The sequence below is a fragment of the Salvelinus alpinus genome, chromosome 14, assembly GCF_045679555.1.
Source record: "Salvelinus alpinus chromosome 14, SLU_Salpinus.1, whole genome shotgun sequence".
Classification (NCBI taxonomy): Eukaryota; Metazoa; Chordata; class Actinopteri; order Salmoniformes; family Salmonidae; genus Salvelinus; species Salvelinus alpinus.
Genome location: NC_092099.1, coordinates 17,553,323 through 17,574,135, shown reverse-complemented (window position 1 = coordinate 17,574,135; position 20,813 = coordinate 17,553,323). Strand labels below are relative to the sequence as shown.

At 49.0% G+C, this 20,813-nt stretch overlaps 1 protein-coding gene across 2 annotated transcripts in view; it reads right to left on the bottom strand.

Moving 5' to 3' along the window:
• The window catches only part of LOC139538537 (unconventional myosin-X-like), a 192,071-nt gene extending 171,553 nt beyond the window's left edge, over positions 1-20,518 (bottom strand). Inside the window, exon 1 of one of the 2 annotated variants that reach the window (XR_011667754.1) lies at positions 20,188-20,518. Coding sequence is in view for 1 of the 2 variants with exons in the window: in XM_071340690.1 (XP_071196791.1) it covers positions 20,188-20,208 (21 nt within the window). In the remaining variant the exon portion in view is untranslated. The remainder of the gene's footprint in view (positions 1-20,187) is intronic. The other variant, XM_071340690.1, reaches the window with a different exon arrangement.
• Positions 20,519-20,813: the final 295 nt, after the last annotated feature.

Genomic DNA, 20,813 nt, shown 5'->3' with positions numbered 1-20,813 from the left:
TGATGCCCCCCCCGACTGTCAACAACTACTAGAATCTGATGCCCCCCCCGACTGTCAACAACTACTAGAATCTGATGCCCCCCCCGACTGTCAACAACTACTAGAATCTGATGCCCCCCCCGACTGTCAACAACTACTAGAATCTGATGCCCCCCCCGACTGTCAACAACTACTAGAATCTGATGCCCCCCCCGACTGTCAACAACTACTAGAATCTGATGCCCCCCCCGACTGTCAACAACTACTAGAATCTGATGCCCCCCCCGACTGTCAACAACTACTAGAATCTGATGCCCCCCCCGACTGTCAACAACTACTAGAATCTGATGCCCCCCCCGACTGTCAACAACTACTAGAATCTGATGCCCCCCCCGACTGTCAACAACTACTAGAATCTGATGCCCCCCCCCGACTGTCAACAACTACTAGAATCTGATGCCCCCCCCGACTGTCAACAACTACTAGAATCTGATGCCCCCCCCGACTGTCAACAACTACTAGAATCTGATGCCCCCCCCGACTGTCAACAACTACTAGAATCTGATGCCCCCCCCGACTGTCAACAACTACTAGAATCTGATGCCCCCCCCGACTGTCAACAACTACTAGAATCTGATGCCCCCCCCGACTGTCAACAACTACTAGAATCTGATGCCCCCCCCGACTGTCAACAACTACTAGAATCTGATGCCCCCCCCGACTGTCAACAACTACTAGAATCTGATGCCCCCCCCGACTGTCAACAACTACTAGAATCTGATGCCCCCCCCGACTGTCAACAACTACTAGAATCTGATGCCCCCCCCGACTGTCAACAACTACTAGAATCTGATGCCCCCCCCGACTGTCAACAACTACTAGAATCTGATGCCCCCCCCGACTGTCAACAACTACTAGAATCTGATGCCCCCCCCGACTGTCAACAACTACTAGAATCTGATGCCCCCCCCGACTGTCAACAACTACTAGAATCTGATGCCCCCCCCGACTGTCAACAACTACTAGAATCTGATGCCCCCCCCGACTGTCAACAACTACTAGAATCTGATGCCCCCCCCGACTGTCAACAACTACTAGAATCTGATGCCCCCCCGACTGTCAACAACTACTAGAATCTGATGCCCCCCCCGACTGTCAACAACTACTAGAATCTGATGCCCCCCCGACTGTCAACAACTACTAGAATCTGATGCCCCCCCGACTGTCAACAACTACTAGAATCTGATGCCCCCCCGACTGTCAACAACTACTAGAATCTGATGCCCCCCCCGACTGTCAACAACTACTAGAATCTGATGCCCCCCCGACTGTCAACAACTACTAGAATCTGATGCCCCCCCGACTGTCAACAACTACTAGAATCTGATGCCCCCCCGACTGTCAACAACTACTAGAATCTGATGCCCCCCCGACTGTCAACAACTACTAGAATCTGATGCCCCCCCGACTGTCAACAACTACTAGAATCTGATGCCCCCCCGACTGTCAACAACTACTAGAATCTGATGCCCCCCCGACTGTCAACAACTACTAGAATCTGATGCCCCCCCGACTGTCAACAACTACTAGAATCTGATGCCCCCCCGACTGTCAACAACTACTAGAATCTGATGCCCCCCCGACTGTCAACAACTACTAGAATCTGATGCCCCCCCGACTGTCAACAACTACTAGAATCTGATGCCCCCCCCGACTGTCAACAACTACTAGAATCTGATGCCCCCCCGACTGTCAACAACTACTAGAATCTGATGCCCCCCCGACTGTCAACAACTACTAGAATCTGATGCCCCCCCGACTGTCAACAACTACTAGAATCTGATGCCCCCCCGACTGTCAACTACTAGAATCTGATGCCCCCCGACTGTCAACTACTAGAATCTGATGCCCCCCCGACTGTCAACAACTACTCGAATCTGATGCCCCCCCGACTGTCAACAACTACAAACATCTGATGTCAACAACTACTAGAATCTGATGCCCCCCGACTGTCAACTACTAGAATCTGATGCCCCCCCGACTGTCAACAACTACTAGAATCTGATGCCCCCCGACTGTCAACAACTACTAGAATCTGATGCCCCCCCGACTGTCAACAACTACTAGAATCTGATGCCCCCCGACTGTCAACTACTAGAATCTGATGTCAACTACTAGAATCTGATGCCCCCCCGACTGTCAACAACTACTAGAATCTGATGCCCCCCGACTGTCAACAACTACTAGAATCTGATGTCAACAACTACTAGAATCTGATGCCCCCCCGACTGTCAACAACTACTAGAATCTGATGCCCCCCGACTGTCAACAACTACTAGAATCTGATGCCCCCGACTGTCAACTACTAGAATCTGATGCCCCCCCGACTGTCAACAACTACTAGAATCTGATGCCCCCCCGACTGTCAACAACTACTAGAATCTGATGCCCCCCCGACTGTCAACAACTACTAGAATCTGATGCCCCCCGACTGTCAACTACTAGAATCTGATGCCCCCGACTGTCAACAACTACTAGAATCTGATGCCCCCCGACTGTCAACTACTAGAATCTGATGCCCCCCGACTGTCAACAACTACTAGAATCTGATGCCCCCCCGACTGTCAACAACTACTAGAATCTGATGTCAACAACTACTAGAATCTGATGCCCCCCCGACTGTCAAACTACTAGAATCTGATGCCCCCGACTGTCAACTACTAGAATCTGATGCCCCCCCGACTGTCAACAACTACTAGAATCTGATGCCCCCCCGACTGTCAACAACTACAAACATCTGATGTCAACAACTACTAGAATCTGATGCCCCCCGACTGTCAACAACTACTAGAATCTGATGCCCCCCGACTGTCAACTACTAGAATCTGATGCCCCCCCGACTGTCAACAACTACTAGAATCTGACGCCCCCCGACTGTCAACTACTAGAATCTGATGCCCCCCCGACTGTCAACAACTACTAGAATCTGATGCCCCCCCGACTGTCAACAACTACTAGAATCTGATGCCCCCCGACTGTCAACAACTACTAGAATCTGATGCCCCTGACTGTCAACAACTACTAGAATCTGATGCCCCCCGACTGTCAACTACTAGAATCTGATGCCCCCCGACTGTCAACAACTACTAGAATCTGATGCCCCCCCGACTGTCAACAACTACTAGAATCTGATGTCAACAACTACTAGAATCTGATGCCCCCCCGACTGTCAACAACTACTAGAATCTGATGCCCCCGACTGTCAACTACTAGAATCTGATGCCCCCCCGACTGTCAACAACTACTAGAATCTGATGCCCCCCCGACTGTCAACAACTACAAACATCTGATGTCAACAACTACTAGAATCTGATGCCCCCCGACTGTCAACAACTACTAGAATCTGATGCCCCCCGACTGTCAACTACTAGAATCTGATGCCCCCCCGACTGTCAACAACTACTAGAATCTGATGCCCCCCGACTGTCAACTACTAGAATCTGATGCCCCCCCGACTGTCAACAACTACTAGAATCTGATGCCCCCCCGACTGTCAACAACTACTAGAATCTGATGCCCCCCCGACTGTCAACAACTACTAGAATCTGATGCCCCCCCGACTGTCAACAACTACTAGAATCTGATGCCCCCCCGACTGTCAACAACTACTAGAATCTGATGCCCCCCCGACTGTCAACAACTACTAGAATCTGATGCCCCCCCGACTGTCAACAACTACTAGAATCTGATGCCCCCCCGACTGTCAACAACTACTAGAATCTGATGCCCCCCGACTGTCAACAACTACTAGAATCTGATGCCCCCCGACTGTCAACAACTACTAGAATCTGATGCCCCCCGACTGTCAACAACTACTAGAATCTGATGGCCCCCGACTGTCAACAACTACTAGAATCTGATGGCCCCCGACTGTCAACAACTACTAGAATCTGATGGCCCCCGACTGTCAACAACTACTAGAATCTGATGGCCCCCCGACTGTCAACAACTACTAGAATCTGATGCCCCCCCGACTGTCAACAACTACTAGAATCTGATGGCCCCCGACTGTCAACAACTACTAGAATCTGATGCCCCCCGACTGTCAACAACTACTAGAATCTGATGCCCCCCGACTGTCAACTACTAGAATCTGATGCCCCGACTGTCAACTACTAGAATCTGATGCCCCGACTGTCAACTACTAGAATCTGATGCCCCCCGACTGTCAACAACTACTAGAATCTGATGCCCCCCGACTGTCAACAACTACTAGAATCTGATGCCCCCCCGACTGTCAACTACTAGAATCTGATGCCCCCCCGACTGTCTACTACTAGAATCTGATGCCCCCCGACTGTCAACAACTACTAGAATCTGATGCCCCCCGACTGTCAACAACTACTAGAATCTGATGCCCCCCCGACTGTCAACAACTACTAGAATCTGATGCCCCCCCGACTGTCAACAACTACTAGAATCTGATGCCCCCCGACTGTCAACAACTACTAGAATCTGATGCCCCCCCGACTGTCAACAACTACTAGAATCTGATGCCCCCCGACTGTCAACAACTACTAGAATCTGATGCCCCCCCGACTGTCAACAACTACTAGAATCTGATGCCCCCCGACTGTCAACAACTACTAGAATCTGATGCCCCCCGACTGTCAACAACTACTAGAATCTGATGCCCCCCGACTGTCAACAACTACTAGAATCTGATGCCCCCCCGACTGTCAACAACTACTAGAATCTGATGCCCCCCCGACTGTCAACAACTACTAGAATCTGATGCCCCCCGACTGTCAACAACTACTAGAATCTGATGCCCCCCGACTGTCAACAACTACTAGAATCTGCTGCCCCCCCGACTGTCAACTACTAGAATCTGCTGCCCCCCCGACTGTCAACAACTACTAGAATCTGATGCCCCCCCGACTGTCAACAACTACTAGAATCTGATGCCCCCCGACTGTCAACAACTACTAGAATCTGATGCCCCCCGACTGTCAACAACTACTAGAATCTGATGCCCCCCGACTGTCAACACCTACTAGAATCTGCTGCCCCCCCGACTGTCAACTACTAGAATCTGCTGCCCCCCCGACTGTCAACAACTACTAGAATCTGATGCCCCCCGACTGTCAACTACTAGAATCTGATGTCAACAACTACTAGAATCTGATGCCCCCCGACTGTCAACTACTAGAATCTGATGCCCCCGACTGTCAACAACTACTAGAATCTGATGCCCCCGACTGTCAACAACTACTAGAATCTGATGCCCCCCGACTGTCAACTACTAGAATCTGATGCCCCCCCGACTGTCAACAACTACTATAATCTGATGCCCCCCCGACTGTCAACAACTACTAGAATCTGATGCCCCCCGACTGTCAACAACTACTAGAATCTGATGCCCCCCGACTGTCAACAACTACTAGAATCTGATGCCCCCCGACTGTCAACAACTACTAGAATCTGCTGCCCCCCCGACTGTCAACTACTAGAATCTGCTGCCCCCCCGACTGTCAACAACTACTAGAATCTGATGCCCCCCGACTGTCAACTACTAGAATCTGATGTCAACAACTACTAGAATCTGATGCCCCCCGACTGTCAACTACTAGAATCTGATGCCCCCGACTGTCAACAACTACTAGAATCTGATGCCCCCGACTGTCAACAACTACTAGAATCTGATGCCCCCCGACTGTCAACTACTAGAATCTGATGCCCCCCCGACTGTCAACAACTACTAGAATCTGATGTCAACTACTAGAATCTGATGCCCCCCGACTGTCAACAACTACTATAATCTGATGCCCCCGACTGTCAACAACTACTAGAATCTGATGCCCCCGACTGTCAACAACTACTAGAATCTGATGCCCCCCGACTGTCAACAACTACTAGAATCTGATGCCCCCCCGACTGTCAACAACTACTAGAATCTGATGCCCCCCCGACTGTCAACAACTACTAGAATCTGATGCCCCCCCGACTGTCAACAACTACTAGAATCTGATGCCCCCCCGACTGTCAACAACTACTAGAATCTGATGCCCCCCCGACTGTCAACAACTACTAGAATCTGATGCCCCCCCCGACTGTCAACAACTACTAGAATCTGATGCCCCCCCGACTGTCAACAACTACTAGAATCTGATGCCCCCCCGACTGTCAACAACTACTAGAATCTGATGCCCCCCCGACTGTCAACAACTACTAGAATCTGATGCCCCCCCGACTGTCAACAACTACTAGAATCTGATGCCCCCCCGACTGTCAACAACTACTAGAATCTGATGCCCCCCGACTGTCAACAACTACTAAAATCTGATGCCCCCCGACTGTCAACAACTACTAAAATCTGATGCCCCCCGACTGTCAACAACTACTAAAATCTGTGTCAATGTCAAGTGCCACTTCAGGAGGGGAATGGCAACCCATAAACATGCCATAAGAGAAACATGGTTTTCAGTCCTGTTTCTACAGTACAGACACCAACATTTCAGAGAGGAACATACATGGTTACCAACCTGTTTCTACAGTATAGACACCAACATTTCAGAGAGAAACCATCAGCTACAAAGATAGAGATGGTCTTCAAAGTTCATTAATAAAAATAACAGTTTACGTGACATTTAAATACAACAGCCAACAGACTGTCACTAGTCAGTCCCTGACTCAGGGTCAAGGACCTCTCCAACGGGTCAGAACCTATCTCACTCACAATCCTGCCACTAGTCAGTCCCTGACTCAGGTTCTGACCAGTTGGAGAGGACCTTGACCCTCTGTCTCACAATCCTGTCACATAGCACAGCCTAGCCATTAGCCATCCCAGGCTGGCAGGCTCAGAGCTGCAGCGCCATAGTGTCCACTGTGTTCTACTGAGGGAGGGATACTCTTTAACATCATGACAGAAACAGCCTACAGGGAGTGTACCTGTTCCCAGCGACCACGCAGCCTGATGTTCAAACTACCCACGAAGCATTGCAGCGCACAGCCACAATCTCCTGTTTTCCTGTCTGTTAAAGAAACACAGGATGGGTGGTCTGCTCTAGAGTGGCACCCATGTGATGGGTTCTGACGGCGTCAACGGCCTCCCACCCATGTGATGGGTTCTGACGGCGTCAACGGCCTCCCACCCATGTGATGGGTTCTGACGGCGTCAACGGCCTCCCACCCATGTGATGGGTTCTGACGGCGTCAACGGCCTCCCACCCATGTGATGGGTTCTGACGGCGTCGACGGCCTCCCACCCATGTGATGGGTTCTGACGGCGTCAACGGCCTCCCACCCATGTGATGGGTTCTGACGGCGTCAACGGCCTCCCACCCATGTGATGGGTTCTGACGGCGTCAACGGCCTCCCACCCATGTGATGGGTTCTGACGGCGTCAACGGCCTCCCACCCATGTGATGGGTTCTGACGGCGTCAACGGCCTCCCACCCATGTGATGGGTTCTGACTTTCACACATGAAATATACTTCTTCATGTCACTGAGGGAGAGTGGGGAATGTATGACGTTCACATTCTGTCAGGATATGTTATTGTTAACCATCGGGGATCCTCTGGGAGGAGAAGAGACACAGTCTGGTACAACATGACAGCCGTGAGTTGGGGAGGAGTGAGCACGTTGGGGCAGAGGTCGAGTCAGATGAAGTGAGGAAGAACATTTCACTAATCTTCAGATGTGTTAGGAGGGGCTCGGCACAGGAGAAAGAGTCAATATGTTCCTTGTCTGCTGTATTTGGTTTGAGCTTTAATAAGAATCCATGAGTTTTACTTACTCTTCATCAAGAACCTAACATGTTACTGGGGAGTGAGGAAGAGGAGCCACTAGCTGACTGGGGAGTGAGGAAGAGGAGCCAGGTCTGCAGTAACAGGAACCTCGAGCTGACTGGGTAGTGAGGAAGAGGAGCCGGGTCTGCAGTAACAGGAACCACGAGCTGACTGGGGAGTGAGGAAGAGGAGCCGGGTCTGCAGTAACAGGAACCACGAGCTGACTGGGGGAGTGAGGAAGAGGAGCCGGGTCTGCAGTAACAGGAACCACCAGCTGACTGGGGGAGTGAGGAAGAGGAGCCGGGTCTGCAGTAACAGGAACCACCAGCTGACTGGGGGAGTGAGGAAGAGGAGCCGGGTCTGCAGTAACAGGAACCACCAGCTGACTGGGGGAGTGAGGAAGAGGAGCCGGGTCTGCAGTAACAGGAACCACCAGCTGACTGGGGGAGTGAGGAAGAGGAGCAGGGTCTGCAGTAACAGGAACCACCAGCTGACTGGGGGAGTGAGGAAGAGGAGCCGGGTCTGCAGTAACAGGAACCACCAGCTGACTGGGGGAGTGAGGAAGAGGAGCCGGGTCTGCAGTAACAGGAACCACCAGCTGACTGGGGGAGTGAGGAAGAGGAGCCGGGTCTGCAGTAACAGGAACCACTAGCTGACTGGGGGAGTGAGGAAGAGGAGCCGGGTCTGCAGTAACAGGAACCACTAGCTGACTGGGGGAGTGAGGAAGAGGAGCCGGGTCTGCAGTAACAGGAACCACTAGCTGACTGGGGGAGTGAGGAAGAGGAGCCGGGTCTGCAGTAACAGGAACCACTAGCTGACTGGGGGAGTGAGGAAGAGGAGCCGGGTCTGCAGTAACAGGAACCACTAGCTGACTGGGGGAGTGAGGAAGAGGAGCCGGGTCTGCAGTAACAGGAACCACTAGCTGACTGGGGGAGTGAGGAAGAGGAGCCGGGTCTGCAGTAACAGGAACCACTAGCTGACTGGGGGAGTGAGGAAGAGGAGCCGGGTCTGCAGTAACAGGAACCACTAGCTGACTGGGGGAGTGAGGAAGAGGAGCCGGGTCTGCAGTAACAGGAACCACTAGCTGACTGGGGGAGTGAGGAAGAGGAGCCGGGTCTGCAGTAACAGGAACCACTAGCTGACTGGGGAGTGAGGAAGAGGAGCCAGGTCTGCAGTAACAGGAACCACGAGCTGACTGGGTAGTGAGGAAGAGGAGCCGGGTCTGCAGTAACAGGAACCACGAGCTGACTGGGGAGTGAGGAAGAGGACCCGGGTCTGCAGTAACAGGAACCACTAGCTGACTGGGGGAGTGAGGAAGAGGAGCCGGGTCTGCAGTAACAGGAACCACTAGCTGACTGGGGGAGTGAGGAAGAGGAGCCGGGTCTGCAGTAACAGGAACCACGAGCTGACTGGGGAGTGAGGAAGAGGAACCACTAGCTGACTGGGGAGTGAGGAAAATGAGCCGGGTCTGCAGTAACAGGAACCACTAGCTGACTGGGTAGTGAGGAAGAGGAGCCGGGTCTGCAGTAACAGGAACCACTAGCTGACTGGGGAGTGAGGATGAGGAGCCGGGTCTGCAGTAACAGGAACCACGAGCTGACTGGGTAGTGAGGAAGAGGAGCCGGGTCTGCAGTAACAGGAACCACTAGCTGACTGGGGAGTGAGGAAGAGGAGCCGGGTCTGTATTAACAGGAACCACTAGCTGACTGGGGAGTGAGGAAGAGGAGCCGGGTCTGCAGTAACAGGAACCACGAGCTGACTGGGGAGTGAGGAAGAGGACCCGGGTCTGCAGTAACAGGAACCACTAGCTGACTGGGGGAGTGAGGAAGAGGAGCCGGGTCTGCAGTAACAGGAACCACTAGCTGACTGGGGGAGTGAGGAAGAGGAGCCGGGTCTGCAGTAACAGGAACCACGAGCTGACTGGGGAGTGAGGAAGAGGAACCACTAGCTGACTGGGGAGTGAGGAAAATGAGCCGGGTCTGCAGTAACAGGAACCACTAGCTGACTGGGTAGTGAGGAAGAGGAGCCGGGTCTGCAGTAACAGGAACCACTAGCTGACTGGGGAGTGAGGATGAGGAGCCGGGTCTGCAGTAACAGGAACCACGAGCTGACTGGGTAGTGAGGAAGAGGAGCCGGGTCTGCAGTAACAGGAACCACTAGCTGACTGGGGAGTGAGGAAGAGGAGCCGGGTCTGTATTAACAGGAACCACTAGCTGACTGGGGAGTGAGGAAGAGGAGCCGGGTCTGTATTAACAGTAACCACTAGCGGCCGCCACCTACAGGGTCTGCCCACAACTCCACATAGAGTAATAATAATAAATGTGTGTATATATACAGTGCATTCAGAAAGGATTCAGACCCCTTGAATTTTTTCCACATTTTTTTACGTTACAGCCTTATTCTAAAACGGATTAAATTGTTCTCTTCCTCAAACTACACACAACACCCCACAACAAAGCAAAAACACGTTATTTTTTGTGTGCAAATGTATAAAAAAAAAAACATTTACATAAGTATTCAGACCCTTTACTCAGTACTTTGTTGAAGCACCTTTGGTAGCGATTACAGCCTTGAGTCTTCTTGGGTATGACACTACAAGCTTGGCACACCTGTATTTGGGGAATTTCTCCCATTCGTCTCTGCAGATCCACTCAAGCTCTGTCAGGTTGGATGGGAAGCGTCGCTGCACAGTTATTTTCAGGTCTGTCCAGAGATGTTCTGGAGAGTGCTGCAGAGATGAGGGAGCCTTCCAGAAGGACAACCATCTCCAGAGAGGAACTCTGTCAGAGGGACCATTGGGTTCTTGGTCACCTCCCTGGAGACAGTGGTGGCCAGCTCTAGGAAGAGTCTTGGTGGCTCCAAACTTCCATTTAAGAATGATGGAGGCCACTGTGTTCTTGGGGACCTTCAATGCTGCAGAAATGTTTTGGTACCCTTCCCCAGATCTGTGCCTCGACACAATCTTGTCTCGGAGCTCTACGGACAATTCATTTGACCTCATGGCTTGGTTTTTGCTCTGACACGCACTGTCAACTGTGGGACCTTATATAGACAGGTGTGTGCCTTTCCAAATCATGTCCAATCAATTGAATTTACCACAGGTGGACTCCAGTCAAGTTGTAGAAACATCTCAAGGATGATCACTGGAAACAGGATGCACCTGAGATCAATTTTGTATCTCATAGCAAAGGGTCTAAACACTAGGTAAATATAAATATATTTATAAATTTATAACAACCAGTTTTTGCTTTGTCATTATGGAGTAGTGTGTAGATTGATGAGGAAGATATTTTTTTTAATCAATTTTAGAATAAAGTTATAACGTAATGTGTCCAGTCCTCTCCCATTATAGCAAACCACTGAGACTAGTTCTAGCCAACAGATATGAAGCATAACACCATAGTACCCTCCAAACTCGTCATCAAGCTCGAGACCCTGGGTCTCGACCCCGCCCTGTGCAACTGGGTCCTGGACTTCCTGACGGGCCGCCCCCAGGTGGTGAGGGTAGGTAACAACATCTCCACCCCGCTGATCCTCAACACTGGGGCCCCACAAGGGTGCGTTCTGAGCCCTCTCCTGTACTCCCTGTTCACCCACGACTGCGTGGCCATGCACGCCTCCAACTCAATCATCAAGTTTGCGGATGACACTACAGTGGTAGGCTTGATCACCAACAACGACGAGACGGCCTACAGGGAGGAGGTGAGGGCCCTCGGAGTGTGGTGTCAGGAAAATAACCTCATACTCAACGTCAACAAAACAAAGGAGATGATTGTGGACTTCAGGAAACAGCAGAGGGAGCACCCCCCTATCCACATCGACGGGTCAGTAGTGGAGAAGGTGGAAAGTTTTAAGTTCCTCGGTGTACACATCACGGACAAACTGAACTGGTCCACCCACACAGACAGCGTTGTGAAGAAGGCGCAGCAGCGCCTCTTCAACCTCAGGAGGCTGAAGAAATTCGGCTTGTCACCAAAAGCACTCACAAACTTCTACAGATGCACAATCGAGAGCATCCTGTCGGGCTGTATCACCGCCTGGTACGGCAACTGCTCCGCCCACAACCGTAAGGCTCTCCAGAGGGTAGTGAGGTCTGCAGAACGCATCACCAGGGGCAAACTACCTGCCCTCCAGGACACCTACACCACCCGATGTCACAGGAAGGCCATAAAGATCATCAAGGACAACAACCACCCAAGCCACTGCCTGTTCACCCCGCTATCATCCAGAAGGCGAGGTCAGTACAGGTGCATCAAAGCAGGGACCGAGAGACTGAAAAACAGCTTCTATCTCAAGGCCATCAGACTGTTAAACAGCCACCACTAACATTTAGCGGCCGCTGCCAACATACTGACCCAACTCCAGCCACTTTAAAAATGGGAATTGATGGAAATTATGTAAAAATGTACCACTAGCCACTTTAAGCAATGCCACTTAATACAATGTTTACATACCCTACATTACCCATCTCATATGTATATATACTGTACTCTATATCATCTACTGCATCTTGCCATCTTTATGCAATACATGTACCACTAGCCACTTTAAACTATGCCACTTTATGTTTACATACCCTACAGTACTCATCTCATATGTATATACCGTACTCTATACCATCTACTGCATCTGCCATGCCGTTCTGTACCACCACTCATTCATATATCTTTATGTACATATTCTTTATCCCTTTACACTTGTGTGTGTGTGTAAGGTAGTAGTGTGGAATTGTTAGGTTAGATTACTGTTGGTTATTACTGCATTGTCGGAACTAGAAGCACAAGCATTTCGCTACACTCGCATTAACATCTGCTAACCATGTGTATGTGACTAATAAAATTTGATTTGATTTGATTTGGAAGTAAGGGGGTTTCTGGTCTAGAATCATGGTTTAGACTGCGCCTGCAGTTCTGTTTCGGTACTGCAGTTTAACTGACGCCCAGCCCAGAAAGATCATTTCCATACATGGCCGTTGCCATACCAGGCGGTGATGAAACCTGTCAGGATGCTCTCGATGGTGCAGCTGTAGAACTTTTTAAGGATCTGAGGACCCATGCCAAATCTTTTCAGTCTCCTGAGGGGGAAAAAGTTTTGTTGTGCCCTCTTCACGTCTGTCTTGGTGTGTTTGGACCATGTTAGTTTGTTGGTGATGTGGACACCAACGAACTTGAAGCAGTCAACCTGCTCCACTACAGCGCCGTCGATTAGAATGGGGGCGTGCTCAGCCCTCCTTTTCCTGTAGTCCACGATCAGCTCCTTTGTCTTGATCACATTGAGGGAACTGAGGTCTCTGACCTCCTCCCTATCTCGTTGTCGGTGATCAGGCTTACTTACCACTGTTGTGTCATCAGCAAACTTAATGGTGGAGGAGTCGTGTTTGCCCACGCAGTCGTGGGTGAACAGGGAATACAGGAGGGGACTACTGAGGGGGCCCAACATTAAGGATCAGCGTGGCAGATGTGTTGTTACCTACCCTTACCACCTGGGGGTGGCCCTTCAGGAAGTCCAGGATCCAGTTGCAGAGGGAGGTCTGGATCTGTTGGGGCGGTATGCAAATTGGAGTGGGTCTAGGGTGTCCGGGAGGATGCTGTTGATGTGAGCCATGACCAGCCTTCCAAAGCACTTCATGGCTACCGACGTGAGTCCCATGGGGCGGTAATCATTTAGGCAGGTTACCTTCGCTTCCTTGGGCACAGGGACTATGGTGGTCTGCTTTAAATATGTAGGTATTACAGACTAGGTCAGGGAGAAAATGTCAGTGAAGACACTTGACAGTTGGTCAGTGAATGCTCGCAGTACACGTCCTGGTTATCCGTCTGGCCCAGCGGCTTTGTGAATGTTGACCAGTATAAAAGTTTTGCTCACATTGGCTACCGAGAGCGTTATCGCAGTCATCCAGAACAGCTGGTGCTCTCGTGCACGCTTCAGTGTTGCTTGTCTCGAAGCGAGCATAAAAAGGCATTTAGCTCGTCTAGTAGTCTCGCATCTGGGTTTCCCTTTGTAGTCCGTAATAGTTTTCAAGCCCTGCCACATCCGACGAACGTCAGAGCCGGTGTAGTAGGATTCAATCTTAATCCTGTATAGACGCTTTGCTTGTTTGATGGTTCATCTGAGGGAATTCTTATAAGCGTCTGGATTAGTCTCCCGCTCCTTGAAAGTGGCAGCTCTAGATTTTCTCAATTCGGATGTTGCCTGTAATCCATGGCTTCTGGTTGGGGTATGTACGTACAGTTACTGTGGGGACAACGTCATCAATGCACTTATTGATGAAGCCGATGACTGAGGTGGTGTACTCCTCAATGCCATTGGATGAATCCCAGAACATGTTCCAGTCTGTGCAAAACAGTCATGTTGTGTAGCATCCGCATCATCTGACCACTTCCGTATTGAGCGAGTCACTGGTACTTCCTGCTTTAGTTTTAGCTTGTAAGCAGGAATCAGGAGGAATTATGGTCAGATTTGCCAAATTGAGGGTGAGGAAGAGCTTTGTATGCATCTCTGTGTGTGGAGTAAAGGTGGTCTAGGATTCTTTCCCCCCCTGGTTGCACATGTGACATGCTGATAAAAATTTGGTATAACTTATTTAAATTTGCCTATATTAAAGTCACCGGCCACTAGGAGCGCCGCGTCTGGGTGAGCATTTTCTTCTTTGCTTACGGCCTTATAGAGTGGGTTGAGAGCGGTCTTAGTGCCAGCTTCGCTTTGTGGTGGCAAATAGACGGCTATGAATAGTGTGGTCTACAGCGTATCATATGGTACTCTACCTCAGGCGAGCTATACCTCGAGACTTCTTTAATATTAGACATCACGCACCAGCTGTTATTGACAAAAAGACAACCCCACCCCTCGTCTTACCAGAGGTAGCGTCTCTGTTCTGCCCGTGCTAGCGCTATGTTGTCCGTATCTTCGTTCAGCCACGTCTCGGTGAAACATAAGAACGTTTTTAATGTCCCGTTGGTAGGATAATCTTAAAATCGTAGGTCATCAATGTTATTTTCCAATGATTGCACGTTAGCAAGGAGAATGGAAGGCAATGGGAGTTTACTCGTTCGCCTCCGGATTCTCAGAAGGATTCTGCGGCCTCTTTTCCAGCATCTTCTTCACGCAAAAGGCTTGGATCTGGGCCTGTTCCAGTGAAAGCAAAGATATCCTTCTAGTCGGACTCGTTAAAGTTATTTTCGGTCATAACAGACGGTAGCAGCAACATTATGTACACAATAAGTTAAAAAATAAGTTACACAAAACGCTTTTTTTTTTTTTTTACAAAATAGCACAATTGGTTTGGAGAATATAAAACGTCAGCCATGTTCTTCAGTGCCATCTTCAATACTTCTGGGCTAATAGTGTGAGAAATAACAAAAAAAATATATATATATATACACATACTGCAAAGACGCATAGGAAACAGAGCGGCCATGTGTATCGGCGCCATCTTGCTGGAGAGAAGGATATGCTACAACGTCCAAAGACAACAGGTAACTTTAGGCTGCTACTTAATAATCTGAACAGAGTGTTGATTTGTAATTAGAATGACTGGGAGGAAACGCATGTTACCTCAATTAGCCTAGCTTCGTTGCTCGCAAGCTTCTCTACTCGCTAGCTTCTCTACTCGCATGTCGCCTCAATTAGCCTAGCTTCGTTGCTCGCAAGCTTCTCTACTCGCATGTCGCCTCAATTAGCCTAGCTGCTCGTTAACTAGCTAGCTTCTCTATTCTGTTTGATGCAGTCAAGACAGGTACTATTTATTCAGATGGGATGATTGACAAACTTCTAGCTTCCATGTTATTTAACTAGCATGAGTCGGCATGGTTTCTGCTGTCCCGCTCTCCCTCTGCAACCAGTGTCAATCAGTCACTCACTTGTTAAATCCACTTCAATCAGTGTAGATGAAGGGGAGGAAACAGGCTAAAGGAGGTGTTAACTCTAATGAACTTATCCTCTGCAATAGAGGTAACTCTGGGTCTTCCATTCCTGTGGTGGTCCTCATGAGAGCCAGTTTGATGGTTTTTGCGACTGCACTTGAAGAAACTTACAAAGTTCTTGACATTTTCCGGATTGACTGACCTTCATGTCTTAAAGTAATGATGGACTGTCGTTTCTCTTTGCTTATTTGAGCTGTTCTTGCCATAATATGGACTTGGTCTTTTACCATATAGGGCTATCTTCTGTATACCACCCCATACCTTGTCACAACACAACTGATTGGCTCAAACGCATTAAGAACAGAAATTCCACAAATTAACTTTTAACAAGGTACACCTGTTAATTGAAATGCAGTCCAGGTGACTACCTCCTGAAGCCAAGAGTGTGCAAAGCTGTCATCAAGGCAAAGGCTGGCTTCTTTGAAGAATCTCAAATATATTTTGATTTGTTTAACACTTTTTTTGGTTACTACATGATTCCATATGTGTTATTTCATAGTTTTGATATCTTCACAATTATTCTACAATGTGGAAAATAGTAAAAATAAAAACCCTTGAATGAGTAGGTGTCCAAACTTTTGACTGGTAATGTAAATATTTTATTATTACGGTGACTGTGGTCATTTGGCTGACTAATAAATATCATCCACAACAGTCACAGCCCTACACAAACACCCGTTCTTCTTTCTCTGTGTAGAGATAATACTGTGTAGAGCTACATATATAACGTAACTATTTCTTTGGTACTACTTTTATTTATTACTTATTGTGGGATCAGTCTGGCTGCAGAGGAACAGGCGATGACTTCAGGATGTCGTCTATAGAGATCAGTCTGGCTGCAGAGGAACAGGCGATGACTTCAGGATGTCGTCTATAGAGATCAGTCTGGCTGCAGAGGAACAGGCGATGACTTCAGGATGTCGTCTATAGAGATCAGTCTGGCTGCAGAGGAACAGGCGATGACTTCAGGATGTCGTCTATAGAGATCAGTCTGGCTGCAGAGGAACAGGCGATGACTTCAGGATGTCGTCTATAGAGATCAGTCTGGCTGCAGAGGAACAGGCGATGACTTCAGGATGTCGTCTATAGAGATCAGTCTGGCTGCAGAGGAACAGGCGATGACTTCAGGATGTCGTCTATAGAGATCAGTCTGGCTGCAGAGGAACAGGCGATGACTTCAGGATGTTGTCTATAGAGATCAGTCTGGCTGCAGAGGAACAGGCGATGACTTCAGGATGTCCTCTATAGCCAATACATCTCAGCTATGCCATGGGGCAGCGGGAGGAAGTGACAGAGTTACAATCGAGGGAGAAGAAATGTTACCACTCAGTGACTCAGGAGGAGTTCCCCATTTAACCAGAGAACGCCGAGTCTGACCCAACATACCAGCACATGGTTCCTACTTTAAGACCGAGACAGAGGACTGGCAGCTATGTCTGCAGGAGTTGATTTAATTAAATCAAATTTATTTATAAAGCCCTTCGTACATCAGCTGATATCTCAAAGTGCTGTACAGAAACCCAGCCTAAAACCCCAAACAGCAGGCAATGCAGGTGTAGAAGCACGGGGTGAGAGGAGAGACTGTAGAGAGGTTGAGGGTGTGAAACCTAATGCCTTGCCACCTCAGGCCTGTGGGATGAGGGGCAGCGGAGGGGAGAGAGTAGAGATGGGAGAGGGATGGCTATGGAATCTAAGGGTTAGGGTTGGGAATCCCAAGAGGGGAACGTCTGAAGGCGAGGAAGGAACCCTGTTCCGGAGAAGAGTTAGGGGGTACTTTTACCATGAATACCAGCCATCCCATAGAGGGAATGAATTACATTTAGAAAGAAATATCTGGGATTCACCCTCATCGTCAAGTTTAATAACCAAGGTGTAAAATGGTTGATTTCGCTTGCTGGCTGTGTGTGAGACAGAGTTGTCTGAGAGGCACCAAGACACGGTCTCAACCCCACAACAGAACAATCAGATGAAAACAGTGAAGACGTCAGGATGATTTCCTTTCTTCCTCTTCAGTGTCAAACTGATGCTGAACAGTACTTGGTAAGGTTACGACTGCTGGTGTTTGGTTCAGCCACAGGCTGGTGGGGGGGAAGAGAGCGAGAGCGAGAGCGAGAGAGAGAGAGCGCGTGTGTGTGAGAGAGCGCGTGTGTGTGAGAGAGCGTGTGTGTGTGAGAGAGCGTGTGTGTGTGAGAGAGCGTGTGTGTGTGTGAGAGAGCGTGTGTGTGTGTGAGAGAGCGTGTGTGTGTGTGTGAGAGAGCGTGTGTGTGTGTGAGAGAGCGTGTGTGTGTGTGAGAGAGCGTGTGTGTGTGAGAGAGAGCGTGTGTGTGTGAGAGAGCGTGTGTGTGTGTGTGTTGGGGGGTTCTCAGTTGTGAGGATGTAAGCATGCAGAGAGGAAGGAGACTATGGCACAGATGACAGTCTTATACTCAGCTGGCCCCTCCCCGAAGTTTGTGTTAAAGGCTCTAAAAACAAAGCTTTCTCAGTTACCTGAGACACTCACTTGTTAAGTTCCTCCAGGCCACACAGCGTCGAGGATAACCCAGCCTTACAGCAGTATGTTCCTCCAGGCCACACAGCTTAGAGGATAACCCAGCCTTACAGCAGTATGTTCCCCAGGCCACACAGCTTAGAGGATAACCCAGCCTAACAGCAGTATGTTCCTCCAGGCCACACAGCTTAGAGGATAACCCAGCCTTACAGCAGTATGTTCCCCAGGCCACACAGCTTAGAGGATAACCCAGCCTAACAGCAGTATGTTCCCCCAGGCTACACAGCTGCATATCAGGGTCCAAAAGAGCATAACTAAACTCATGTCTCTGTTTACGTCTATGTTCCTTTAAGAGGACATGTAATACCAAAATGGGACAGTGGCCAATGAGGCCTCGTCTTTTAGTCATCTCTGCATTCCACTGAGTCACAGTGAGGGAGTTTACATGGAATGCTATTCTTTAACTAACTCCCTTCACTTGTTGGATCCCAGATTAATTAAATCTAGCCTGGTTGTTTAATAGGGCTAGGGTTGTCACACTTGTCGTGTTGCAGGTTTAAGGCTGGTTTACAGTTGGTCTATCGACAGGTCTGTAGAGTCCTTTGAGTCATAAGTAACTAGGTATACCTCTAAAGTAATGATATCGTGGCTATATACACAGGGTGCCAGGCTATATGCACAGGGTGCCAGGCTATATGCACAGGGTGCCAGGCTATATGCACAGGGTGCCAGTACTGAGTAACACTATCTTGGCTATGTACACAGGGTACCAGGCTATATACACAGGGTGCCAGGCTATATACACAGGGTGCCAGTACTGAGTAACAATATATTGGCTATATACACAGGGTACCAGGCTATATACACAGGGTACCAGGCTATATACACAGGGTGCCAGTACTGAGTAACAATATCTTGGCTATATATACACAGGGTGCCAGGCTATATACACAGGGTGCCAGGCTATATACACAGGGTGCCAGTACTGAGTAACAATATATTGGCTATATATACACAGGGTGCCAGGCTATATACACAGGGTGCCAGTACTGAGTAACAATATATTGGCTATTTACATTTACATTTTAGTCATTTAGCAGACGCTCTTATCCAGAGCGACTTACAGTAGAGTGCATACATTTTATTACATTTTTCCATACTGGGACAAGGATCCCTACCCCTACCGGCCAAACCCTCCCTAACCCGGACGACGCTATGCCAATTGTGCGTCGCCCCACGGATATACACAGGGTACCAGGCTATATACACAGGGTGCCAGGCTATATACACAGGGTACCAGTACGAGTGGATGTGTAGGGCCACCAGGTAATTGAGGTAGATATATACATATGGTAGGGATCAAGCGACTAGGCAGCAGGATAGATATTAAACAGGAGCAGCAGCGTGTGTGACGAGTCAGAAGAAGAGTGTAACATGTGGCTGTAAACTTGTGATCCCGATCGACAGACCGTCCAGCTGCGTCCTGTGTACCTCAGTTACCTTGTACCCCTTCACATTGACTCGTTACTGGTACTCATATGTAGCCTCGCTGTTGTTATTTATTGTGTTACTATTTTACATTTTTTTGTTCGTTCATTTCCTTACTTTTTAACTCTGCATTGTTGGGAAAGGGCTCGTAAGTACTTTGACGGTAAAAGTCTACACCTGTTTTGTTCTGCGCTTATGAGAAATAAGGTTTGATTAGTGGCCGAGCTATCCCAGAGCAGCGTGCTGGGGACTGCTGTGACTGACTGAAGAGAGCCTATCCTGCACCAACTACTGACACGAAGTTGAGGAACACATCTACTCCTTGAGAAATAACCAGTAATACATTTGACTTTGCAGGCGAAAAGGGCCGCTAAAAAAACATGTATTAATTAAGCCACTCAAACTGCTGGACATAAGTGTCCACTGCTCGTAAAAGATGTAACAAAGACGGTCTCGCCTCCTACAATCACTTTGGAAATCAACGACCCAAAAATATAACATGTAGAGACTTTGACTTACCTCTACAAAGAAGGAATCCATTTAAAATAAATGATCCTCCAAAAAACTATTCTGATCTTAGATTCCAGGTCCCACAGCGGAGTCGAGGACGAAGATGTATTTCCTGATGCTTTCCATTCGCGAGCGGAGCTCAAGATGAGAGACGTTTCCTTCGCACTCTTTCTTCTCAAAACGGGAATAGACACCAAGTAAACCAAGGAACTCCTATTAGCGTCCCAGTCAGAAATCCGTTGTAAACGGGGTTTAAAACACGTCAACACAAATGTACACACCGTCCGTTTGTTTGACTCGTGTAGTGTGTCCGGAATGAATGAGCCCGGTATATGGAGCTCTATCACTAAAGGCGGAGCTTGAAACAGTAGACTCGCCCATGGACCACGCCCGTATTGGAACAATGTAACAGCAGCGTATATCTAATGAACTAATGATGATGCATTTGTTATCATTTTCATTTCAATTATTAGTAGTTTAGTACACTATATATACAAAAGTATGTGGACACCCCTTCAAATGAGTGGATTCATCCATTTCAGCCACACCCATTGCTGACAGGTGTATAACATCGAGCACACCGCCATGCAATCTCCATAGACAAGTATTGGCCTTACTGAAGAGCTCAGTGACGT